The sequence below is a fragment of the Apteryx rowi genome, unplaced genomic scaffold, assembly GCF_003343035.1.
Source record: "Apteryx rowi isolate R43461 unplaced genomic scaffold, aptRow1 scaffold_279, whole genome shotgun sequence".
NCBI classification, from domain to species: Eukaryota; Metazoa; Chordata; class Aves; order Apterygiformes; family Apterygidae; genus Apteryx; species Apteryx rowi.
In genome coordinates, this window is record NW_020449185.1 from 384984 (window position 1) to 411796 (window position 26813).

Below are 26813 nucleotides of genomic sequence, written 5' to 3' on the forward strand. Positions count from 1 at the left end.
CGGTCTTACAAACTAACATCTAAAAGAGTGTAGAGCCAGTAACAAACTGAATTATAATTCTTTTCTCTTGCCGTGGTTTGTTAAGTCACATCTTTCTGAAAGTGTAAATAGATTTTTGATAAAGTCTTGCTGAAAGCTCCCAGTACTAAAAAGTCTTTCTGTTAGTGGGAGGTGAGTTTCTCTCTTGTGCAGTCTGCTTAGTCTGAGTCACAGAAATTAAGGTAGCAGATGGAAGCAAAGTATCTCTGTGTGGATGTCTCCCCATAGAGGTGACAAGCTGTAGGTGGCCTTTCCCTGTCATGTATTTTTATTCTGTTACTCAGATCCCAGCCATGAGGGCACAGCTGAGGGAATGGAGAATATGGCAGATGCTGTCACTCATGCCCGATTTGTGGGCACAGATCATGCAAGTGATGAGGTCGTCCTGATGAAAATCCTACAGGTAAGTGGAGAGAAATGGTAATTACCATAATGGCTGCTGCCCATTGTGGACCGTATCCTGTTACATGGAGCTGAGGAGGAGAGAGCAGTGTTTTGACTCTGCAGGAGCTTAGTGACAGACTTTATTTTTAAACAGATGGCTCATATACCTGTGGTAAAAGCTTTTCCAAATGAAAATAATTAAAAGCTTAAATGAAATGATTTTAAATCAAAGGTTTGATATGTGGTAGCCTTGATAATTCCACCTTGTGCGTGGTCTCTGCTGGAGAGGGGGAAGGTAAGCATATGGAGCTCACAAACTTATTTTGAGAAAAAGTCTTTGTAGAGACAAACCTATGAGCTATACTGTTCTGGTCTATTTACTTTTGGGCAGAACGCTAGTTACTGAATTTAAGTGTTGGGTGGTATGCAGCATATCAGGCCTCTTTTAGAAGTAGGCTGGGAAATCATTCTCGACTTTTAATCTTTCTGTTCTTGCGCACAGCGTTAAGATTGAAATGACTTCTGGGAAACTCTTATGCTTTCTGCTCAAGGCAGTAATTCCAGGGAGGCCTTCTTGAGGGAGCCAGCCTTCTCTTGGACATGCATGCAAATGGCATTGGTACTATGTGACATACACGCACTGTTCTTTACAGGTTTTGAGAACGTTGCTGCTTACTCCAGTGGGAGCCCACCTCACCAATGAATCTGTGTGTGAGATAATGCAGTCCTGTTTCCGCATATGCTTTGAAATGAGACTCAGCGGTAGGTTTGCTCATGTTTCTGCAATGGTTACTCCTAAGAAATGGTCTGATCTCCTCAGCATTAGTTGACTGGTTCTATTATAGAAAACGCAACTGTGGAAACCTGCTGAGCTTTGTATTGTTGTGTCTCTCTACAACTTCATGTAAAACTTGTTAGGTGTTAAGAGTTCATTTTACAACTTTTGACTGACTCCTTTTTTTCCTCAGCTTTGTGGCGCCACCTTGTGATTATATGCCCATTTGCAGTAATGCAGTCCTGGAGCTGGTTTTAATAAATTTGCCGTAATCTCTGTAAACAAGGCTCGGAGGGGAGTCTGCTTGAAGAAGCCTCTTGATAATATCACACTGAGTAATGACACCTGTGTTATTTGTTTTTGTCTTCGCAGAGTTATTGAGAAAATCTGCAGAGCACACTCTGGTCGACATGGTGCAGCTGCTCTTCACAAGGTAAACCTGCTTGTGTTTGCCTCAGCATTGCTGAGATGGCCCTCTAAGGACAGAAGGATTCCACACTTCCACTTAAGGGCCTCAGAAAAATCATCTGAAATGGCCATTATTTAGAGGTGGAAGGGGATAAAGGATTTGGCCCTTTTCTCTTGGGCTGACCCTTTCAGACTGTGGGGAGAATGAGGTAGGCAAAGTTGCATGGTTTATGGTGTCCTTTGAGGAGCGATGGACAGCCAAGTAATGAAGAGCTTTAGGACAGGGAACCAGTTCTTTAAGGACAGAGAATGCAAACTTCACTTCAAAAAAACAGTGCTCTAAAAAATATAGTTCTCTTTGGAAGAGAGAATAGAAATAGTGTTGAATAGTCACATGTTGAATTCAAGTTGAGAGCTTTGACCTCACATATCAAAGAGAATTCTAAACTCTTGAGATCATATGTCTTGTGGATAAATGTTCTGCCCTTTTCAGCACCTTTCAGGTAATTATTAAGGTTACCCCTCCTTTTTAAACTCGAACAAGTTATTTAACTTCAAAACTGTTTCTCCAGACCTGTGAAGTAATCATAGATTTTTCTCTGAGTGTTGTAAGGCGGGTTTGTGCAGCTATAGAAATAGTATTTCTATATTAATTTTAATTAATCTATTATTAATCTAATTTTAGTAGGAAAGGATTGTAATAAACCTGCTCGCTTCTGAAACGCAGCTGTGATAATCATTTTCTTCTATTGTCGCACTCAGCTCCAGTGAGTTCTCAGGATTTGTTTCCTTTGTGCATCCTGTTATGTAGAGCACTGGATGAATGTAGGGCAGAGTCAGAAGCAAGTATTATCAAAGGGGAGAGACAGTGTCACTTTCTTTTTCTCCAAATACATACGTGAATTTGACATAGTGCTTATTCATTACTTATTGTGTATAGTCTCCTCTGTCATTCTTCTCAGTATGGCTCGGAGACACACTTCTTTTCAGGAAAGGTGGCAAAATAGTAGCTGAAATTAGCGGTGCCTGTGGACATTGGGACACAGAAGCAAGGCAAAGGCAGCAGCTGTGGGGATGGTTTGGCTCCCTGTTTATTTTTTGAGTATTGTCATCTTGCTTTTCAGAAAGAGGAACAGCCAAAGCTGTGCTGCAGGCTTGCATCCCTTCAGCAAGTGAAGATAGAAATGTAGTAAAGGAACAGAGGGGAGAGCAGGGTGTGTGGAGTTGTAGAGGTGTAAATGTTTGTTCTGGAGATCGTTCGGTAGCACAGGTGAGAGCTGTCTACCTCCTTTACTTCCAAGAGAGGGACTGCTTAACTCAAAGCATTCAGCTTAAACTTAGATCCAGTTTGCACTGTAATTCTGTTCATATGGTTCAGAATGGAGGATAACCACTAGCATTTCCAGATAAGTTAATGAGAAGAGCTGCCATGACTAGCAATGCTGAAACTGTAAGAGTCCTGGTATGGATGACACTCTGGCTCAGCAGCTGTTTATAGCAGCATTAATGAAACCTGTTTTGAACTAATCTAGTTAGTCTAGTGCTGAAAACATATCCTGAAGGAAAAGAAACTGCACTTGCATGACCATTAGCACTGAAGATCAATATGGTTGAACTGCCATTAACAGTAATGGTGAATGGCTTGCAAAGAGCCTCCCATCTAGACTGTCTTTTTCCATGCATCTTCTGGCAGAATAAGAAATGGGGAGAGTCCCTCTTTGCAAAGAAAAGCTGATTTTGGTTTTCTGGCATCTGCAGCCTGACTGTAAAAAAAAAAAAAAAAAAAAAAAAAAAAAAATTCATTTTTTTTCCTTCCTGTCAACCCAAGGAAGCTTGTGAATTTTGGCTTGTGCCTTGTCTTTCAGATTGCCTCAGTTTAAAGAAGAGCCTAAAAGCTACATGGGGACTAATATGAAGAAGGTAAGGCTCAGTTCTGTATTGGCTGTTCTGCTCCTATCTCGGGCTTGCACTCATCTCTATACTGTTTGCTTTCACACTTGTGTTTCTTCGTTCCTGCAAGTCTTTAGTTTATGAAGGAGCATGTTTAACAGCATAAATGGACACAACTTCATTAATTCTGTGGAATTATGCCCACATAGTCCAGCAGTGAATCTTGTCAGTGATGCTGTTGCCTAGGTGAGTCAGACTGGATTCTGGGAACAGCCATCAGCTTCTTTGGGCAAGAAAGCCCCAACAAGTCTTGGGACCTGATGGTAATGTCTTCCAAACTTTTGCTGTCTTCTGCTGTCTCTCCGGCTTCTTTCTTATCCTTCGTTATTTACCACAAGTCTAACACTGTGCTTTCAAGACGTTCCAGTTCTTCTTAAGTAGAAAGGAATTTTTTTGAGGCTGGTAAGATAGCCATGAAAGCATTATGAAATTGGGCTATTGTAGGAAAAACTTTGATGGTTTTTAGAAGGGGCAGCACTCTGTAATGAAAACCTTAGTTCAGAGGGACAGTCCCATCTCTGTTGTTAGCAGCCAAACCAGAGCAGCCTGCTCTTTCTTTCTCCCTTTCCCCACAGCCTTCGAGGTCCAGGTTTTGTTCACCAACACTAGCTCACCCTTTCCAGTGAGTTTTTAGCAGCTGGATGCAGTAGAACAAATACCATGAATGTGACTTCACACGTTTATTAAAGTAGTATTTTCTTAGATGGAGGCAACCCACCTGAGGAACTCCATCAGGAGTATAAAGAATGTCAGTAAAAATACAGGATTCTAGTATTGAGAGTAACAGGGTGGGGAAGAGTGCTAGAGAAGAGATAGCTACCTCTGAGCTTATACTGAACATGTTGTTTATAACATGTAACTCCCACTCTTTTTGAGTGGCATGAGAAAAGTGACAAAGTTGGGTAAATTTACATTTCAGAGCCAGTACAGCAGTGTTTTGGAAGATCAAATATGCTTATTTTTAGGAATCTGAAACCACCTTGGGGCTTTAATTCTTGCGCAGTAACCTAGTGATATCATGATCTCTTGTTTCCCTTGCTGTTGGAGGAGAGTGGCAAGGATTGTGCTGCATGTAGGTTAGCCTAAAGAAAGCTAAAAGAGAACAGGGTGACTTACTGCAAATGCCAGAATTCGTCCTCGTCTGTACAGAAGGCGTAATGTGAAAGTGAATTTAAATTCAGGAAGCCTTCCCTTATCAAGTGATGGCTGCTCCCAGCTCAGTAAAGTGATGTTGTGTCTTGTGTCTGATCTGTGCAGTTACCTTGTACTGTCTGTTTGCTCTGCATGCCAGGAGTCTCCCCTGGAGCCTTACACCCTGCCAGGTTATTCTTCTCTTTGGGTTTATTTTGCTTTGTTTAAACCATACATTTGCCTATCTTTCACAGATCTCTTCCTGTCTCCTCAACAAACTGGAACTAAGTAGTGGGGAACAGCCCAAAGCCCTGAACCAATTAGAGAGGGTACTGCTCTTTAAGAACCTGAAGGTCTCTCTCTCCCTTCTTCCCTCACTCCCTTCTTACCTTGTAAACACCATGTGGGAGACAGTTATGTTGTGTGTAGCAAATCTCCCTCCACTCATTTGACACAGCATGGCTTTTGGGGAGAATGCATGCTGTGGTTGCTTTGCAGTGTTGTGGCTCCAGCTGCAGCAGGTTCGGGAGGGAGACAGCCTTGTTTTACTGTACCATTCAGTGTCTTGGTAAGTGGCATCCAAGACACCATCACGGAGTCCTCTGAAGGAAGGGAGTGGGAGGGTGTAGGCAAAGATTAAGTCCTCTGTGACAGTGAAAAACTGAAGAAACATATTAAAAAAGTAGATTACTTCCCTGAAGACCAAGTGTTGTATGCCCTAGCTATTTATGTTGATTATAGAAGTAGTAGCATACCTGAAGAGTCTCTTGACCCAGCATTAATGCATTAGACAGTATTACTCAAGGTGAATCTCTGAGCTTTGTCGCTTGGTACAGGGGCAACTGATTTGAGTTCAGTACTCAATTTTTTTGAAATAGATTGCTGTACATTTTCCATGTCTTTAGCCATGTTTCTGCAGAACTAAATATGGTTCCCATCACAGTATTTTCTAATGGGGGATGAGTGGGGCCATACTGAATTATGAAACATGTTAGGACCTGCCAGTTTCCCTGAAAAATAGTTTTAAAGAAGTGTTTTAGGCCTGTAACCTGTTATTTTTGGAATGATCACAGAAGCCATGAGAAACTAGCTTAGAACCCTTTGGTTCTATCTAAACCCCCCTTGGTTTTCCATGTTGGTGCATAAACTCAATCCAGATTTAGTTCTGTCTGCCCTTTATGCCTTTTGGTCCAGATAGTGCTGAAATGAACATTTAGAGATGCCTTTGTTATTTCTTCGGCCTATGGTCAGGATAGTTTGGAAAGACCATGGCTGGAGGCTCCCAGATTTATTCAGAGTTGCACAGTAAAAGAGGCTAAGAAATGTTTCCCTTAACGGTAGAAGGTATTGCAGCTAAACACTGGGTTTTGAGGTGGGAGTCAGGAACCCAAATCTGCATTTCCACAGAGTGGAGTGGGGAGTGGATTATGTTCATAGTTGTGTAAGATACATAAATGTGTTTCACCAAATAAAATTCATTAGTTGTTGCAGTACAGGCAAGTAGGTGAGTGAGATGGTAGGACTGCGTCAGTGTCTCCAGGACTTGGATCATGGACTGCATTCTCTCTGCATGCTGTTGTGTCTTGAACGCCACTGGGTGTGCTGACCAGTTTCATGCTGCATCTAGAATGAGCTCATGTTTTAGTATAATTGCTTTAGTTACTAATCATTGGCCCCTGCCCTTTTTTCTTGAGGCTTACAGTATCTTATGGAAAAACAAACGAGTACAGGTAAGGTGGCTTGTGGAAAAATGAGGTCTCCCAGACCCTTTAGAAAGAACTTTGTAGTATTACATTTTTCTTCACTTTCCTAGCCCTGAGCTGGCATTTTATTGTTACAGCCACATCTTTCAAAGGAAGCATTAGGAGTCTTCTCATTTTTTACTTCTACTGTTTTGTGCGCACATTTCTTTATGCAAGGTAATTTGGATAAACGTAATGGATTCTGTACTGACTTCCAAGATAGAGAAGGAGTAGCTCTGAGCTTTCTTTCTTCTTTGATTTGTAAGGAATGCTTTTTAAATACCAAATTCAATTGTGTTTACTTCRGCAACACAAACCTAATCCCATCTGAAGAATGCTGATAACTAGGAAAATAATGCAACTCTAATATCACTGAGCATTAGAGAGGGAAGGAGAGTTTTAGATGTTGTTTAAAATTCAGGGTTTTTAAAATGATATATTAAATGCTATTGCCTGCAGCATTTGGTCAGGAAGGAAATCTTAGGTTTAAAATCTCAGCCTGTTAACATGTAACCAGTCTTTCTAGCAAAATCAGAAAACTACCTTGGTGCTGAAGGTAAAACAAGCATTAACAATAGTTCCTTTTGTCAATGAGAAATTGTGGAAGCTTTTTGTCACCTTTATGTGATCATAAAAAGGTAAGGAATTCATGGACTCGTTACATTTTAATTCAGTACAAAATACAGAATGAAAAAAGATGTTACTTTTGTTATCCTTTCATATCCTAAACTTTGAGTTTGTTTAAACAACATATAGCTACTTGGCAGAGATTAAACAGATGTCTATTAAACAATGCTTCTGCAAACTTTTTGTAAGTTATACAATTATCATTGTAGTTTGCTATCTCTTATTTTGGGGAGATGGCCTATTAAAATGATTTCTGATTGTGCAGAATATGGAACACTGGATGGTAAAAGACCTACTGGGTAATCTCACCTGTCCGTTAAATTGTCCAAAAAAAGTAAATAACCTTAGATGCTTGTCTGAATCTTTATACTTTGATTAAATGTTCAGGATAAATTATGAAAAAACATGTCTGAGAGCGTTTTTTCCTTCCCTGACCTAATGTTTTCATGTCCTTGTGAGGCTATTTTGACTGAGTCTGTAAAAGATGGTGTAGCTTGGCCAAAATGATGGCAGACATGCATGTGATTCTTAAACTTCAAGAGGAAAATCCTGGAATCAGTACAAAGCACAACACAATCATTGAAAATGGGTATTGTTTGAGGGAGTCTAGGTCCTTGTGTTGAAGGACTCCTCAGAACTCTTCAGAAGTTTAACTTCTTTGTATGTTTAATCCCTTGTATCTTTTTCATGAGGGCTGATTTTGAACCTAAATAGAATTCGGTATTGTGTGAAAGTGGAGGTCAGAAATAGCAATCAGACTGTCTGCTTGGAGCTTTTGATGGGATGTTTCAGAAGTTATTTGCGCCTCAGGAGCATGGCTGAGGGTAAAAGCAGTGGCACCAACATGGTTAATATCTAACAAGATCTTAGACCTGTTTTGTTGATTTTTTTTTTTTTCCTTATTTTTATTAGTGAATGACTCTTTACCTGGCAAATGATGGTAACAGAAACAGGATATAGTAGCCAGAAGCAAAGTCTGTAATTCTGGAATTCTGTGCAACAAACTTTCTTGGGTTTTAACGCATAAGGTTGTCAGGTTTCCTTCATGTTTCCAGCAATTTGGTAAAGTGGACTGTAAAAGCCTTTAGATTTTTTTTTTTGTACATTACTAAAAAGGAGAAAATTTAAATATGGCTATTTGTAGAGCAGTTAGTGGGTAAAATAAAACAATGTGGTCCAATTAGCTGCTTAAGCCTTCAAGGGATAAATCTATTGGTAATATTTAAGGCTCAAAGAGATTTTAAAATGAAAGTGAAACTAATAGAGATGAAATATTAGGGATTAGCAAGAATGAAAGATAACAAGTATTTTATAGCCCTATGAACTGGGGAGTAAGAAAGATGAGATTGCAATCCTTTCACATAAGAATTTTGTTAGCTCTCTGTAAGCTTTTTAAAAACATTTGAAACCTTTATAATTTTACATTATAGCTGTGTTTGTCATGCAAGTGTATTTTAGAAGAGAAAAAAATTTAGAATGAGGTTCTTGYGTCAAAATTTGGAAGAAATAGCAAGGGACAAAGCAGTTCTGAATCTGTTCTTAATTAACTAGCTCAAAGAAACTGTAGCATAGCTAAAACTTAGGGATTAGTAGTTAAACAAATAGAATTTGTGGTGCAAAGAAAAGTTACACAAATGGTTTACCACACTGGGACATAACATTTTCACAAGCTTTGTTTAAATGAGAAAAATTATGCCGTGTACAGTGAGTTAGAATTCTAGATGGAAAAGGGAATGAGATGGAAAAACAGTAGTGGAACCTGTAAGGTTAACTGACATTTAAGAAGAGTAATAGCTGGCACAAGGGAAGTTAAAGAATTGTACTGAAGGCAGAAAATGAAGACACTAAAGAAAATAGCTATCTTCTAGAGAATTTAAATCTGATACTGCTGGTACAAGAAGTAAGAATACCTGAAGAAGTAGTAAGACAAGAATATTAAAATAAGCTTAAAATATAAATTGACTGGGATAAATAATTTTRCAAAGAAAAATACCAAGTGGGAACTGGTACTGACACTTGCTTAATGGTTTCCAGTACACGCAGGGTACCTGTTCACAGTGTTTAAACTTTCATCCCAAAGTGAAGAGATCTGACAGGATCAGAAAAGCAGCTATCAGATAAGAGTAAAAAGCAGGTAATCCTGCACTTAGATGAAAATATTTTAGAAAGAAGCTGTTTCCAGGCCTGCCATTGCCCTTGTCAGTGTGACTAAATATCATATTGCTGAAGTTCTGGAATGTCTGTGCATGCCTGCAAGTAACTGCACTGCAGCARAAGACCACACAGTCTGTCTTGGTCCTGTCATGGTTCTTGTCTGCCCAATTGAAGATTTACATAAGAACTTGAAAGAGTATCCTGGTCAATAAAGAAATCAACCATTAAGTTAGACATAGAACTGAAGAGGAATAATGACAGAAGGCAGGTGAAGGCAGAACACATTTTTAAGCCACTAGGGTGATGTTTGCAATGTATCATGCACCAGGAGTAAGGGAGGTATTATGGAAACACTGTTTAATAGTGAAAGAGATTCCTAGAGGAAAGTGAAGATGGCGTTGCTTCAAAGATGAAGAATAAATTGAGACTAGAGATGATTGACAGAGCTGCAGGTTGCCCAAAGTTGGACTGAATGCTCAGGCTTCATTTGCAACCTTTGTATATAAATGGTAGAAGTTTAATTGAATGCCAGGCCTAACTAGTACATGCTTATATGTTTTAATTGATGCCCTAAATAACTCTGGGAATATTGGCAAAAGCAACGAGATTTGAGATGTGCATGATGGTCTAAGAGAATTTTTATCCTAATATAAAACTGGGAGGCATGGATAGGGAAGAGGGAGTGCTGTGGTACTTGGACTGTAGGTATATATTGTAGTAGAGTAGCTGCAGCAGATTGTCCCTTGATTCAGGCATGGAGTTGCTGGCTAATATGTGGGCAGTGAGGAGTCGTGGGCTGGTTTGCATGATTCTGAGGTGCTGATTAATTTGTATGATATATTTGGTTACTGTTGCCTGACTTTCATGGTTTTGAGACAGCCTTTTTCAGTTGGCTTGTGTGATTTGTTGTGCTATGTGATTTTGCCATACTGATATTCCTAATGATTTATGGTTTTCAGTTGAAGATGAGAGCTGGAGGAATGAGCGATTCATCAAAATGGAAAAAGCAGAAGAGATCACCAAGGCCTCCTCGTCATGTAACTAAGGTCTCTCCTGGGACAGAACAAGCAGTAACCAATGGTAGTAATGCCACAGGTAGGTTGAAATATGTTTCCGGAGACCAGATAGCATCTGTTCTAGAGTTTTTTTGGTTTAATTTGTTTTTTCTTTGAATCTTTAGCTTTATTTTATTTCTATTAACCTGTTCTTCTGCTTTACATTTTTAGTTCTCAGTGACTGTTGCAATAAACAGGTCATAGCTTGGAGAGGAATTTGAAGAAGATGAAATACTGGCTGATGGACCAAAGCAGAGTCCTATGGCTAACTTGACAGCATTTCTCTGTCTTCAGTGTGCCTTAGAGGGATGACTTGCAGAGAATGGAATGAGGACCTGGAGAGGTGGCTGAGTGAGGTTACGTGCAGCAGAGGCCATATGGTGGGGAGGAGGTGGAGGGTGCAGCAGGTACATGGAAGACATTGAGAACAAGAACAGTGGCAAGAGAAGGTCTAAGGGGACTGAAAGTGGGGAGAAGGTAGTGGCTAAAGGATTGCATTGTGGTTGCCTTCAACTGAAAATTGCTGACTTAAGTGATTTATTCTTTCTTCTTTTCCTGAAGAATGCTAAAGAGGCTGGGAGTGGTGATAAATGAGGGAAGAGCAAAGTGAGATTCTGGGGAAGATAGACAGGAGGAAATGAGGGATGTGCAGAGACCTAGGTATTGAAGATGGACAGGTGCATACATCTCTCATACAGACATTAAGGTTGAAAGTGCGCGCACACACACAGACCATGAAATTTGAATAAAAGCCATGGGGCTACACACATTAAGGGACAGGGAAAGATGGAGTGCRCTTCAAACTGTTATGAGAACAGTAGAGGCTATTCTAGTAGCTAAACTAGTAGAGGCTAGTTTAAACACTAAACAGAGATATCATAGGAAGGCATCAGGAGTTATGTAGAAAGAAAGTAGAGGGAGCAGCATAAAGGACCTGAAGAAGGTTTGTGTGCAAGAAACCAAGGGGAGTGCACAGGAATCCTTTTGTATGTGCTTCAGCTCAGCTCACAGAACTGATAGGAARTATAACTAGTGCTATGAGCTCGAGAATGTAGAGTTGGGGAACTTGTATATCCTGTGGTTGTGTAGGAGTAAACTAAATAGTTATAACCATTTTTAACCTTTTTATCTGGATAGATGAGTCCCTTTGACCGCAAAGTATTTTGTCTTATGTGTGCTCTGAACTTTGACGAGTCAAACACTAACAGTGAAAGGAAGCAGACACAAAGATTGCAACAATAGCTGTGTGAAATACGTAGTTCTGACACTTATTCCATCACAGGGAAGTATTCAGCATAGTGTGAAAGATTCCAGATATGTTTTTACACAACAGCATAGTTGGTGAAAACTAAGAAAATAATAAATGAAAGCAAACTGCATACAGCTCAAAACAGACATCCAGATGGGGGAGCTTACCCCCACATAAATTATTATTATATTTAAGTCTTAGAATAGGTATTAAATTCCATTAAACGGTGTTATAACTCCTGTAGCACTTTGGAGAGAAAACTGAATTATATTAGAAAGCGTGGCATTAACTCTGACCTTGTAATGCTAGGTGATGCAATAATTAACCTTTTTAGGCTAGAATTGTGGCTTAACAAGTGAGGGAAAAGAATACAAAACTGATTTATTCCATTCATTTCTTAAAAATCAGGTGAACTCCTGCCACTTTAAGGAATTTTCAAAAATCAAGTCAGCAATAAAACATGCCACTGTGCAAAACCATACACATTTCACATGTAAATTCATAACATAACTCTGGTTTGTGCACTTTTTTTTATTACCGTGCTGTGTTGTATCTTCTCTTTTTTTAAATATTTGTTTTAAATTTTTTAAGTTTTCCTCAGAACTATGAGTCCTGCAAATGCATGGTTTCTTCTTAAAGAAAAATTTTGATTCTTGGAGTATCGTCTCACATTTAGAAATAATAAAAATATTCACTGATCCTTTTCATACTCATTTGGATTCCATTGCAATTCTGCTTCTTTAAGGAGAATTAAAGGTATTGCCTTTCCATCTAATTAAAAAAAAATTCATGTCAAAGGAATGACTTATTCTTGATGCAGGTCTTTAAATTGGTTGTGCCATTGTATCAAAGTGTAAAATATGCCTTTCAGGCTATTTTCCCATTGCTTTTTGATTATAGAAACCCTACCTGTTCCCTCTTATCTTGCAATGTAAAAAATTCTTAGTTCAGAAGTACTGAAGAGTTATCAAAGCAAATAGCCAAACTTCTCAAGCCTTTGTGAAAAGCATTTTTTAACTTGGTGTTACTTGTATTCAAGAATGATAACAGGCTTTGGTCCAGTGGATCAGAACTATGATTGTTTTTATTTTTTCTTTTTGTTTTTATGTACTCATGTTGTGTATTTGCTGAGTCCTGTCAGTCACTTGGTAATCGTGGGACTTACTGTGTTGATTTAGTTTAGTAATAAGTATATTTTCCTAACAAATATATTTTAGTTCCTGAATGAATAGCTAAGGATGCCAGGATACTTGACATACGTACTGCTAAACATTAAAATGAAAGGAAGTGATGAGAAAGGATGGTGCACTTCACTTCATGATGATGACTTCTGTTTTATTTCACCATGACTTCTGTCTGCTTGATGAGAAGGTGCATCCTTCATCATGAGAAGCATAGTTTGAAAAACGTAAATGTTGAAAGCAAAAGCTTCTCAGGTTTTTGGAAATGTGTAAGTGTAGATCCAGCAGAGCAAGCTAAATATGAAAGCTTTGTTTTGATAATTGTTCTGCCAGCATACTTTGTTCTGCTTCTTCAATGTCCGGTTCTTCAAGAACTTCTGTGGGATTGGATTTTGTCTGTTTTCAGAGACTGCTGTTAGTCTTGTTTCAGTGTCGTCTGCCCTGCTCCCTTTCCTTTTCTGAATGTCATGCCCCCTTTATTTAACTGAATTATATTCTTTTCCAAGTCTGTTAGATTCTAACTAGTGTGTTTTAATTTGGAAAACTGTTAGCATTTCACCTGTTCATCTATTTGATTCATTTAATACCTGGTAAAAGAGAACTTGGTTTATCCATGTGTTCCACTTTAATATGCAACTGTTTGAGATCATTTGTGGTGTGATGTAGTGATTAAAGCAATCCTTTGTTACTGTATTTGGTGTATGAGCTTGTAGTTGAGGGACAGAATTATACCAATCTTTTTGCTTCTGTTTCTCATCAGCAAGTGGAGTTGCTTTCATAGATGCTCCTTCTCCCAGCTCGTCTGGAAGCTCAGAAAATGTCTCGTCTGCAGTCAGCCCTGCTACAGACAGTGGCTTGGAGTTGTCGTCACAGACTGCCTCCAAGGAAGACCTGACAGACTTGGACCAGGTCACTTCTTTGGGACTTAATGCAGGAATGCCTTCCAATGAGGCCAAAGTCACTGAACACCAAAATCAGCCTGAAATCCAGGTATGTGGATAACTTGAGGAGATTTCCAATTTCCAACTCCCAACCTAACTAATTGTGGGTTTAGCATATTTATTCTCTCTCTCTCTCTCTCTCTCTCTCTCGTCATACTGTTTATACTATATTCCAAGGCTTAGAGTCAAAATAAAACCTCCTTCACTGTAAGTGATCTGTAAATTCACAAACATTCATTCCATGTTTTTTCTCAAGACCATCCCCACTGGCCCAGAAAAGATAACTGTGCAGCCTAACATTGCATGTCATATCTAGTTATACTTCTGTCAATATCTTTGGCCTTAATTAAAGGAGAAACTGTTAGGGGTGAAATCTGTAGGAGAACTCTTTCATTATCTTTGGTGAACAATTTTTCTTGAATTTGTGGAAATTCAGGTTTTGGTGCCTGTGCATGTGCATATGTTAGTGTGAAATATAACAAACCTGAACCAAGGCCTTTGTCAATAAGTTTTTCTCCTTATTGTCTCCAGTTCTCCTGTAACACATATTGCTGAGAGGGTAGATTAGGACCACAGGGAACCTTTCAGACCTGCAGATATTATGAATGGTACAAATGCTAAGAAGGAGGGAGGATTGTTTGAGGTGATTTAAGGGCAGATAGGTAGAAAGAGTGTGTTGAAATTATATAGCATTTAAAACTGAAAAATAAGCCAAATCCTAACCTAATTGGCAGTAAGAACTGTTAGGTTATGGGAGCATCTTCAAAGTAAAGTTTTTAAAGCCTAACAACCAAGGCTGATGTAAAAATGTAAAACAGTTAAAGAACTAGATGGAAGTGAAAGGGCAGAGGGGGGTACAGATTAGCTAGAGGTGTCCTTTTATCTTAAATCTTTTTTTCCTACTTCTCTCCCATGAGTGAACAGTACATTTTTGATAGCTCTGAAGGAACAGTGAGTGAATAAGCCTCTTTTTTTTTTTTTTAAGCTTATCTAGTGCCTGTTAACACTTATTTTGCTTTTCCTTTTTTCCTTCTCAAATAATTGTTATCAATGAAGAATGAAAGTCTGAGGGAGGAGAAGATCCAGTCGGCCTCTGTTGAGTCTATCCCTGAGGTACTAGAGGAGTGTACATCCATAGCAGAACATTCTGACTCTGCCTCTGTTCATGACATGGATTATGTAAATCCCCGTGGAGTACGTTTTACTCAGTCTTCCCAAAAAGAAGGTGAGAAGTGGGCAATATTGCTTAAGTCCTTTCTGCTAAACTGGCTGAATGGGAAAGCTCAGAGGGTTGTGATCAGTGGCACAAAGTCTGGTTGGAGGCCTGTAGCTAGCGGTGTCCCCCAGGGGTCAATACTGGGTCCAGTCCTGTTCAGCTTATTCATCAGTGATCTGGATGAAGGGGCAGAGTGCACTCTCCACAAGTTTCCTGATGATACAAAACTGGGAGGAGTGGTTGATACACCAGAGGGCTGTGCTGCCATCCACAGGGACCTCAACAGGCTGGAGAGATGGGCAGAGAGGAACCTCATGGAGTTCAACAAAGGGAACTGCAGAGTCCTATGCCTAGGGAGGAATAACCCCATGCACCAGTACAGGTTGGGGGCTGACCTGCTGGAAAGCAGCTCTGTGGAGAAGGACCTGGGAATCCTGGCGGACAACAAGTTGACCATGAGCCAGCGATATGCCCTCGTGGCAAAGACAGCCAATGGTATCCTGGGCTGTGTTAGGCAGAGCATTGCCAGCAGGTCGAGGGAGGTGATCCTCCCCTTCTACTCAGCCCTGGTGAGGCCACACCTGGAGTACTGTATCCAGTTCTGGGCTCCCCAGTACAAGAGAGACATAGAGCTCCTGCAGCGAGTCCAGCGGAGGGCTACTAAGATGATGAAGGGACTGGAGCATCTCTCTTATGAGGAAAGACTGAGAGAGCTGGGACTGTTCAGCCTGAAGAAGAGGAGACTGAGGGAGGGCTCTTATCAAYGTGCATAAATATCTGAAGGGAGGGTGTAAAGAGGATGGGGCCAGACTCTTCTCGGTCATGCCCAGTGACAGAACGAGAGGCAGTGGGCGCAAACTGAAACACAAGAAGTTCCCTTTGAATGTAAGGAAAAGCTTCTTTACTGTGAGGGTGACGGAGTACTGGAACAAGTCGCCCGGAGAGGTAGTGGAGTCTCCGTCCTTGGATATATTCAAAAGCCACCTGGACATGGGACACCTGGGCAATGTGCTGTAGGTGACCCTGTTTGAGCAGGGGGGTTGGACTGGATGATCTCTTAAGGTCCCTTCCAACCTCAACTGTTCTGTGATTCTGTGCTTTCCGCTAATCTGTGCCACCCACTGCTAAGAGGGTGTTAAACTCCTGTTCCTGAACTGGTCTATAATGATTTGATTTGTACCACTTGTTAAACACCACGAAAAAGCATGAGCAAAGTTGTTAGAGTGCTAGTGTCTTTTATTTTCCCTCAGGAGCAGCGCTGGTCCCCTATGGACTACCATGTATTAGAGAACTGTTCCGCTTTCTTATCTCACTCACAAACCCTAATGACCGCCACAACTCTGATGTGATGATCCATATGGGGCTGCAGCTGCTAACTGTTGCTCTGGAGTCGGCCCCCATTGCAAACTGCCAGTCCCTCTTGGGACTTGTGAAGGAAGAGTTGTGCCGGCACCTGTTTCAAGTAAGTCTGGCTTATCCTAGCATGGGATATGGCGCTGAGGATTTAGATACTGATTTGGATTAAATAGTCTATTGGAATTTAGTATGCTGAGGTTTGACAGGTCTCAGTCCTCAAATGAGTTCTCTGCTACATTGCAGTGAGAGTTCTGAGTTGCATCAGTGAAACAGTGGTCTTGATAATATGTATCAATAACCTCTGTTGCAGGTTTGAGATAACTGCAGGTTCTGAAATAATTATGGTTGCAAGTTACCAGCTTAGTAGTAGGCAGGATCTTTCTAATAACCAGCTATTAATTTCAGAAGGACCATCTTGAAGGCAGGTCTTCTCCCAAGTTATTTCACCACTAAGGGGATCTGTGAGCTTACCAAAAGAACAGAGTTGTAGTAGGAAATCAGTGCTACTTGTAAGCAGAAGGGAAGTAAGTACATTCATCCTCATTCACAGAAAGACCGGGAGGTTAAGTAAGGGATTGTTTTCTGAAATAACATTGCTGTGGGAAGCCATGTGTGGATCTCGGGGGGCTGCAGTGTCACAGTACTGCTACTCATGGTACATGATGACTAGTCTTTGTAATTCTTGGGGGCGTTTTTTGTTTCTTGTTCAGCTACTGAGTGTTGAACGGCTCAATCTGTATGCAACCTCCCTCAGGGTATGCTTTCTTCTCTTTGAGAGCATGAGAGAGCATCTGAAATTCCAGTTGGAGGTGAGTTTTTGAGTATCACTGGGTGCCTAGTAATAGTTCTTTGGACAAATGCATACTGCCAAGGCAGTAAGAGGCAGTCTAAATACCAGTTTATCTATGTATAAATGCCTCAGTAGTTTGTGGGTGGGCTGTGCAGGCCTTTTCTTGTTGAGATAATAAAATGTCTTTGAAACTGGTGTGTACTACATTGCCTTTCTCCTACCATTCTTTAGAATGGTAAATCCAGGAATCCAGATTCACTGAATGGTAGAACCATTTGAAACCTGTTTTACAACCTCCTGCAGAATGAGCTACCATTAAATATGCAGTGTGACATATCATGTGGGAAGATGAAGCTCAAATCTGTTTTGCAGCCCTCAAAGCTATTCACTGTCCTGCTTTCCTTTTTCTTTCCCTAAACTGAGCTGCCCTGTGTTTCTGCCAGATGTATGTCAAGAAGTTGATGGAAATAATCACTGTGGAAAACCCAAAGATGCCCTATGAAATGAAGGAGATGGCTTTGGAAGCCATAGTTCACCTGTGGCGGATTCCCAGTTTCGCTACTGAGCTCTACATTAACTACGACTGTGACTACTACTGTGCCAACCTCTTCGAGGAGCTCACCAAGCTGCTCTCCAAGGTGCTGAATGGGCTGGGCTTGCACTACCTCGCCAGCCTTCTGCCACGAGGGTAGGAGGGTTGCAGAAAGGGAGGCTGCCAAGTCAGAAGAAGGTTAAGCACAGAAGCAGGACTTGGGAGTGGATGGAAGATTTCGGATAAGTAGGTTGTAGAGATGAAGAATGCATTTAACATTTGGAGGCAGAAGAGAAGAGATTTAAACTATTAAGTGTATGCTCAAAAGCCTTGTTTGGAAAGTTTTGGATGTTSTGTTGTGTGCTCTTGGGTTCCCAAAGCAGTGAGGGAAACTCCTTTCTCCATCATGGAGAGGCATAAAAGTTGTCTAATATTTATTTATTTTATTTCCCAGAATGCCTTTCCTGTTTCTGGACAACTGTATACTGTCCATCTGCTGTCTCTGGAAGCATTGTTGACAGTGATAAATAGCACAGAGGCACATTGCCAGGCCAAAGTGCTGAGCAGCATCCATCAACAAGAGAAGGAAGTTGCCAAACCTAATACAGAAGCCGTGAACAGCACCAAAGAAACAAGCAATAGTAAGACCCCTTGCTTTGATATTTTGATATTAACTCAGTCTTGTGCTAATCCTGCAGATCTCATTTTGGTAGCTCATGTGATAAGCTTCTTAAATATATGGTTTTGGTCTTCCAGTTGCATGTTTTATGACTAGCTGTCAGAGCAGGGCCCCAGAGAGGCCTGGTCTCTGTTGCGAATATCAGAGAGACACAGTCCACTTTTCCAGAGTGATATTATGCCTCTTTTCCTTTCCAGACTTTACTTGTTAGAGGATTTAGAAATTTCTTAGGGATGGAATACTCGTAACAACCTTAAGCACAAAAATGTTCCCTTTTTTGTTAACTTCAAAAAAGGGAATATGTAATTTTAATCTTGCTTTGGTTATTGTTCTAAATCTTGCCTTGGTCAAGTCAGCACATGCTTTTTGTCTTCACCAGGGGAAAGAAATTACCAAGCTTTATTTTGCTTGTTATGTGCTTGTGGATAAGACCAGATTCTTTTGGCCAGCAACTTCTGTGACCAAGATTTATTTGTATCTATTTGAGCGTTAGTGGGCAGAGCCATTTCTGCCCTTACTTCATTTGTATTATCTGTGAAGTGAGATGAATGACTGCCGTGTTTCCTGTTTTGCTGTGCATCAGAGTAATGATAGTAATCAAACTACTTTGTCTTTCACCCATTGCGTGGAAAGAATGAGGTATCTAGTTTTTGGGTTAAACCTCTCCCCAGCACTTGTTCCCTGGATGTTCATTTGAGCGTACAATATGGTGGAAGTAAAATCTACAGATAATGAAATGTGCCCCTCATGTGAAGCTTCATTTAAATGCCATTTCAAGACTGACAGTCCAAAAAGAAGGATGGTATGCTGTGGAGTTCAGGTAGACAAAATACTGAGAAATCACCATTACTGTGGGGGAAATAACTCAGTCCTTTGAATAAGCACATATTCAATTCAGAATGGTCACTTTTCTCTTTTTCTTTTAGTAGCTTTTTTCCTAGGCTTATGGGTCTATGTGGTTTTTTTTGTTTTAACTTCTACAGATAATGAGAGAGTGCTCAGTGAGGGAAAATGTTCTAGTGCGGTTGCTGAGCCGGCTGGGGCATGTCCTCCCACCAGTGGGTGCCTTATGGCTGACCAGATGAAGCAGGGATGCATGGCACTGGAAGGAGGAAGTGAGGCAGGTAATAGTCTGCAGGACGCTGACTCCTACTGAATGTGTATGTGCTGAGAATGGTCCTGATATTTGCTGTCTGACTTCAGTATATCATAGCTCACTATAGCTATTACGTGTTTGTAATTAGATTAGAAAGAGGTATGTGGTGAATATTCATTTATTGTGTGTGTGATATATGCCTGCTATAGTTACCTTACTTCTGGAAGGGGGTTTAGTTTGGTGGGCCACTTTGGGGCAGGGGTGTGTAAAATTCATCCCTATGCTAGTGTTTTTAAGGTAATCAAGGGCTGTCCAGGGGATCAGTAATGTAAATAGTCACAATAGCCAGGAAATTAAATCTTGTGGATGTATGAAGTTGTCCAGGTCAAGAAGCTACTATGCAATTATGCTGCATAAAATTTGGGTGGAGGAATGTTGTGGCTGGATAGTAGGGAGAGTGTGACTACCATTTGCAGGGCAATGCATTGGAGCAAGACTCTGACTGAAGGTTATGAGTGGGGCACTATAGTGGGCTGAGTGCCACTCTGGAAATGGATTTGGCTGTAATGACCCTTTGTCCTTCTAGCTGAGAAGAGTGTCTCCAGGAAGCCTACTCGATTTTCATGTGTCCTTCCAAGCCCTCAGGAGCTTATGCAGATTAAGAACAAAAAGAAGGTATGATTGGGAGTGTACTACAAATGTACTTCTGAATGTTTTCCTTATTTCCTCTCCTATGTGCATTTTGCATGACTGGTCATATCTTAGAAATTTTGAGTTCCAGTCTGTTGATATGAATTAAATAGTCACTCATCGAAAATTCTACTACATGGCAGAGACAACAGTGATTATTACTTGTTCTGGTTATTCGGTTGTGCTAAGAATTAAAAGARGTGTTGGGGAAATTTCATGGCACAATTTGTAAGCTAGATCCATCTGACTTCCGTCTGGGAAAGTTGCTGGATCTAATTTGCATTATATGGTGATAATCAGGCATCTCCATCAAAAAGGGCAGGTTGCCTACTCTTATAAAACCTGTTCGTGGGGACCATATCTAGAGGCCAGTAGTGGAAGTGACAGTCTAGCCAACTATCTTCTTTTGTTTATTCTCATCTTTTTCATGAAGATGACTGAAAAAATTATGGCTTGATTATGGCAAAGCCATTCTTTGTCTACATGTCTGTTTCTTTGAATCTCAGTAATCCGAGTTACAGTCTAAACTTTGTGCAGCTTTCCTATTACCTGAGCTGTTTCTAGTCCAGATGTACTGTTGGCAAAGGTGCTCTATGCTGGTGGGTTTGAATTTATCTGCCATCTTGTGTCAAACCTCAAGTATGGCATGCTTGTTCACCTCAGGAGGCAGTGGATGAATTTGATGTGTAAAGTCCCTATAGGTAACATGGGACAATTTTTTTTATTCACAGATGCTCTTGTATAGATTTTGTTTTCTTCACACAACATATGTGAGGTAGTTAGGAGGTTATTAAGTGAGAAATTACTAAGTTTCAGTATGGCAATAACAAATTTATTCTGGAGGAAACATGAGTGGCTTTGGCAAGTAGGGGGTAAAGGAGCCTGATGATATGGTGAAAAACAGATGTGTGTCTTTGGTTGAATGATTCACTGGTGGTTAAAGAGACAGTTTGTTGATTTGTATCTGGCTAAAAGGCTTCTAACTTTTCTCTCCACAGTAGGTGATGTTATTTTACATTATTGTAAGGGAAGGGTTGTCATGTTTTCCTTCAGTGTTTTCGTTTAAATAAGTTTAAGAAGTGCAGAAATCTCTAACTACTAGCATGCTAGTCTGTGCTTTGTGATTCACTGTGGCTGCTTCTGGGTCTGAATGTAGTTTAAGGGATTGATTTATCTCTAGAAAGTCTGCTGCAGTACCAAAGAACTCAGTTCCTTTCCTACAACATAGTGCTGTGGTGGATAACAGGCAGTGTTGACTGCCTCAGCTGCAAGGAGAGGGGGAAAGTGCTTGGCAGCACAGTCTCCAAAGGAACCACTCAGTTTTGGCATTAACTAATTTCTAAGAAATGAATATTGACGGAGTTGCTATTTCGTTTGCAAGCCTTTGTCTTGCATTAAATCTAGGTTTTGCTGATGGATGTTACATGAAAGTCAATTGCTGAAAAGGTAGCCTGTATAGTACTTCCATTGCTTTAACTGAAGACCTCTAGTAACAGACTCCAGTTTTCCTGTGCTGGAAAACAAGATTAGGAGAAATCAAGAGCATTGCCAGTGGCAGTGTGATTTTCTTAAAGTTTCAGGTGATCCTAGAAAAAGCACATGGCCTCACACTACAGCAGAGGGCAGAAAGAAATCCAAAAGTCTTTGTTAGACTGCCTGGGAAAGATTCTTTCCTGACCCTAAATTTAGTAATGGTTTCATCCTGAGCATGTGAACAAGGCAAACAAAACAGCAACTTAAGAAACGTCAATGCTGACATGGCACCAGCATGTTCTATTTCCTTTAATCTCTCAAATACCAAAAATTGCCACAGCTGGAAGGGTAAAAAAGCTAAACAAAAAGAGAAACCAAATTGTGCATCAAAGGTAAAGATTTCTTCCGTGATTCCAAAGACAATGAACAGAAGCTCTGAAGCCTGTGACTGACATGATTAATGCAGTGTGAAATGCCAGCAGTCTGGTCTCCTTTCAGATGCTCTTGAGAAGTATAACATGTTCATAGGCTTGTCTTACAGGCTTTATTGCAGAACAGAAATGCCCCTACTGTGTCATACAGTCCCTTCAGTCCTGTCATACTGGGGCAGCACATGTTTATTCTCTGTTGCACGCTCATTGCATCTCTCTGCACTCCTTGCTGTTATGTATTTCACTGCAGCTTGAGGATGTTCACACAGGCATGCTTGCAGGGGGGCAGAGAGGGGAGGGGTGGTGGCTTCTGAGATATGAGAACCCAGGGGAGCTAGTAATCATGGTGGTCACGAATTTAGTTCACTAGGTCATCACTACCAGTTTGATGGTAATAGGAGTTAACGGGGAACTGACATTTATTCTGGTGCCTTAGTAAAGTTCATACAGTTGTTTGTGCTTTTGGCTTTTCTGAACGCCACCAGAACCTTCAGTTAACCCTTTCTCAGTCAGATGTTTTCTTACACTGTGGCTGTGGTACAGTCCTATTTCTTAAAATAAGAATCAGGCAGAGCAGAGTAGCTGACTTCTCTTCAAAACCAAAAATGCACCTGTTCTTCCCAAACCACTGATAGCCTTGTCATGCTGGAGTACCAGCTGCTCTTGGGAGCATGCCTTGCTAGCAGAATGTTTTCTAGTTCTTAGTTTAGGCTTTCACAGCACTTTTTCCTTGCGCCTGCTGAATAAGTGCTGAGGATTCTTGCTGTATGTCTCCTGGCAGTGAGGTAGAGTACGAGAGTCAAAGGGGGCCGAGGAAGGCATGGAGCAGTGCTGCTGTTGTAACTGGGCAGGTCTGGTCTCCTTGCCACATGTTTGGGGCTCATCAGAGACCTTCCTCTGCTCTATTTACATTACAGAGCAGATGGGGCATTCTGAGTAGCAGAGCTAATCACTGAGTGAGACTTCAGAGCTTTTCAAAGATGGTGGCTCATGCTTGCTCTGTTCTGTATCATTTAATATGGATTCCTTGTGATGACTACAGGTTTTCTGACCTTGGTTAGCCTTCTTGCTGTATCACACAGTACAATAAGCTTGATCATGCTAAAGTTAATTTATTTTCTATTGTGCTTTTGGTTCAAACACCAAAAGCAATCTTAATGCCCCTTTTCGAAATTCTAATTATTAGAATGTCTTCTTCAGCTCCTGATAACTGGCACAGAGCAGTTCAACCAAAAGCCAAAGAAAGGGATACAGTTTCTGCAGGAGAAGAACCTTCTTGCCACCCCTATCGACAACAATGAGGTGGCCAGGTGGCTACGGGAAAATCCTCGCCTGGACAAGAAGATGATTGGGGAATTTGTGAGTGACCGTAAAAACATAGACTTGCTGGAGAGCTTTGTGGGGTGAGTATCTTTCTTTATCTCTTTAATCAGAAAGGGGTGCAAGTTCAAGAGTTTAGTGATGCATTAAAAGGAAGTAGAACAGCAGCTGCTGGAGCCGTGGGATCTGTGTTGCTTGTTTCTCTGTGTACCAGCACACCTTAATACTGTGTATCTCTTCCGTTCAGTTAGCACCTTCRATACATATAGTAGTATGATACTGAAGCTTCTTTCTGTAATTCCAGTCTCTATGAAGGCTGCAGAGATGATTACAGACATCATCAGCTGTATGACTGTTGGCTCTGTTTTATTGCGTCTGCCTGTTGCACATGATATATTTCTTCTTTCCTCACCCTCATATCTTTACTGTCTGCCCTCTGTGAAATCTGGCATTCTGATGGTGAACCAGACAAGACTGCAGTCAGTAAGTTTCTCCTACCTTTCCCATTCTGTTTGTTTCTCATTGCTTTTTCATTCTTCTTGCAGGACTTTCAGCTTCCAAGGTTTAAGGCTGGATGAAGCTTTACGACTTTATCTAGAGGCCTTCAGGTTACCAGGAGAGGCGCCTGTAATCCAGAGGCTGTTGGAAGCCTTCACAGAGCATTGGCGGGTGTGTACTTGGTGGGAAGACAGGCTCAAACACTGTGTTTTTTCTTGTGTGTCTGCTTGCCATGATGGACTTGTCAGATCATACTGGCTGTATAAGCTTGCAGTGTCCTGCAGGCAGCAGCTGTTTTGTAGGAGGTGGCACATGGGTTTCCAGGGTGCTTTTTGAAAACTGGTGCTGAAGCCTGGTGGTTTTTTTGTTAGTCCAAGAAATGATTCAGTAGTGCAGGAGAAAAGTGGTTCTCTTGGATCACTGATATCCCCGTTCCTGTAGGACTGAATTGTGTCTACATTTTCTTTTCAGAAATCAAATGGGTCCCCATTTGCTAACAGTGATGCCTGCTTTGCCCTGGCTTATGCAGTTATTATGCTGAACACTGACCAGCACAACCATAATGTCCGCAAGCAGAACGTCCCAATGACTCTGGAGGTGGGTGTTACGAGTGTGGGCACTTTTCTCTAGTTTTGGTAGTGGTAGTATCTGCTTTTTATATTAGTGACATTTTCTCTTTTGTTTTTCCCTGTCATTCATCACTCTTGTATACAATAAGTTGGTGTGCAGTACTGGAGTTGAACACAGTTGGAGAGGAGGGATGGGGGAAAGGGACAGTCTGAAGAAATGCAAGCTAGCAGATAACGTGTCAGGTTAGCCAAGAGGCTTGAGTGTGTGTGAACAAACCAGATCATAAATCATAGTAAGAGTGAGAAGATTGATTAATAGGAGAAGAGTTGTTGAACCACTTTGAACCAATTTGAGTTCAAGTCCTGCCAGTGTTCATGCACTGGTACAGACATGTTGTTCTGATGTCCAGCCTCAGCTAAGCATGTGTAGTGTTACCTCTGTTCTTTCCCTGTGAGCAAAAAGGAGGACTACTGCACACTGCTGTGCCCCTAACATTAGCATTTACAGTCCTTGCACTCTAAGGCTGCACATGGAAGAACACAGGGAAATCACTTCTGGATCCTGTGAAAAGCAAGTGGAGTACTGACTGGAGCCAAGCACTTAAAGCAGGAGATGTTAAGAGAGTTACCTTGGTGTTAATCGTAATTTTTTCAGGAGTTTCGGAAGAACCTGAAGGGCGTGAATGGAGGCAAAGACTTTGAACAGGACATATTGGAAGACATGTACCATGCCATCAAGTAAGAATCAACCTGTCATTGCTTCCTTGTGTGCAGAGAGCAAGCTAGAGCTGTTTGGTGTGTAAGAGCTCTGGAGAGTACTAAGAGGGCAGTCATGTGCCAGTTTGCCTCAGACTACCTTCCAGCTCCATAAGGGGGTGTGGTAACAAGCCTGTCACAGTGAGTGCACTGGATTTATATCTTTGGATTCTTGCCATGGTATTTTTATCCACAGAGCTTAAGCTAAAGTTAAAAAATACATAACTTGAAACTTGCAAAGAATGGCAGAGCAAGAGCAGCACATGTGAAATGCTGTAAGTAAGAGTCCTTTCTCCTCCAGGCCAGGCTTTTAGACTTCTTTAGAACTTTGTATGTAGTATCTCATCCCCAGGACAGCAGTGGTGCACTGACATAACATGTCCAGGTCTGAGTTTCATATGTTCTGCTTCTGGGTTCTTCATACGAGATGGCTGTCTGCTCCTAGTCTCTTCTCCCAGCCCTGAAGCTCTTGGCCCACTGACCAGTATCTGGGGAGGCTTCCTGATGGCCAAAGCCTTTTTGTGCACAGACTAGCTCTGGGTGGACAGCTTTAATGGCTTAGAAATCTATCCCATCACAGTAAATTCAAGCCTAGCCAGTTTGAAATTGAGAGGATTACACCTCTGAGGAGGCAGGATGTGACTTGGACTCTCAGCTGTTTTCAGTTCACTGTTGGAGGCAGTGGCTCTGTCAGGAAGGAGGGCAGAATGGTTAGACTAGGCTTCTGTTTTGAGCCTCCTCCAGAAGGAAGGTGAGGATGCTGCCTGTACTGAGTATCTAGAAATTCTTTGAGAGATGGCTCTAACTTTTGACTAGAGCTCTAGCTTAGATTGATCTCTCACCTGAGGGCGTTCTTAATGTTTTAAGTAGTATCCAGAGAATATTCACATATCTTTCAGCTGTCTAGTGCCTCTGACTCAATCTATTCCCTGCTCTCCTCCCTTCACCAGATACTTCAGCTTTTTCAGTACATTCACATTTCAGTGGCTAAGGCAACTGGTGTACCATTTCGGTTTTGCTCCATTTCAGAGAGATTGCCTCAGTGTCATAATTGAGATTGAGGGATAGTTTTCCTTGTATGGTCAGGAAAAAAAATTCAGGCTACAATCTGTACAGAATAGTGCACGATCTCTTCAGAATCTCAGCATTTCACTTTTGTGCACAGAATTCATTTTCTGACACTTTTCAAGTAAATCCATTCACTTATTTCTGTTAATATTAATCAAAAATAGTTTCTTGGAAAAAAATTATTACTGACTGAACACATTTTCCTGTGTAACTTCAGTAATGATTGCTCTTGTCAAAATATGCATGCAGCTGCAACTGAAATAGTTTATTTCTTATGCATAAACCAAGTTTCTTTTTTATAGTTGTTAGCTTGTGAATTTTGCTTCCTTGGCAATTGAAGTACATTATTTTTTCAGATTGTTGCAGAAAGAACTCTACTTTTCAAGTTGCCTGCCATCTACTGTTCTTAGTAGATCTGAGACTGTCCTCAGTTAATTGGTCATTTGGAGACGGCTCTCTCTTAAGCAATGCCCCACAAGTGGGGGAGTATGTATTTAGGCCTAGATATATTTTTAACCCAGGATTGCAAATACTACTATGCATTAATCATGATTGTTTTATTACTGCATAGCTTCAATCCAGTAAGAGTAAGGGGCTGTAGTACCCTGGTTATGAATTACCCATCATACATGTAGTTTCAATTTTTAGCTTTAATTTTGTACTTCTTGGATTTCTGGAGTTTGATTTTTGGCATAGTTAAAAT

The 26813-nt window shown here is 40.9% G+C and overlaps 1 protein-coding gene across 6 annotated transcripts in view; it reads left to right on the forward strand.

Annotated features, from left to right (window-relative positions):
* Nucleotides 1-26813, forward strand: part of GBF1 (golgi brefeldin A resistant guanine nucleotide exchange factor 1) — a 115736-nt gene that overhangs the window by 71591 nt on the left and 17332 nt on the right. For 3 of the 6 annotated variants that reach the window (XM_026068713.1, XM_026068714.1, XM_026068715.1), the window contains 17 exons: nt 324-442; nt 1077-1185; nt 1571-1631; nt 3472-3526; nt 10170-10305; nt 13456-13685; nt 14693-14861; nt 16103-16314; nt 16919-17017; nt 17442-17636; nt 17985-18171; nt 19193-19333; nt 19892-19980; nt 23100-23302; nt 23765-23888; nt 24189-24314; nt 24942-25024. In XM_026068713.1, coding sequence (XP_025924498.1) covers nt 324-442; nt 1077-1185; nt 1571-1631; nt 3472-3526; nt 10170-10305; nt 13456-13685; nt 14693-14861; nt 16103-16314; nt 16919-17017; nt 17442-17636; nt 17985-18171; nt 19193-19333; nt 19892-19980; nt 23100-23302; nt 23765-23888; nt 24189-24314; nt 24942-25024 — 2338 coding nt within the window. Of the gene's footprint in view, nt 1-323; nt 443-1076; nt 1186-1570; nt 1632-2808; nt 2877-3471; nt 3527-10169; nt 10306-10485; nt 10609-10750; nt 12965-13455; nt 13686-14692; nt 14862-16102; nt 16315-16918; nt 17018-17441; nt 17637-17984; nt 18172-19192; nt 19334-19891; nt 19981-23099; nt 23303-23764; nt 23889-24188; nt 24315-24941; nt 25025-26813 lie in introns of those variants that run through there. The other 3 variants (XM_026068716.1, XM_026068717.1, XM_026068719.1) reach the window with 3 other exon arrangements.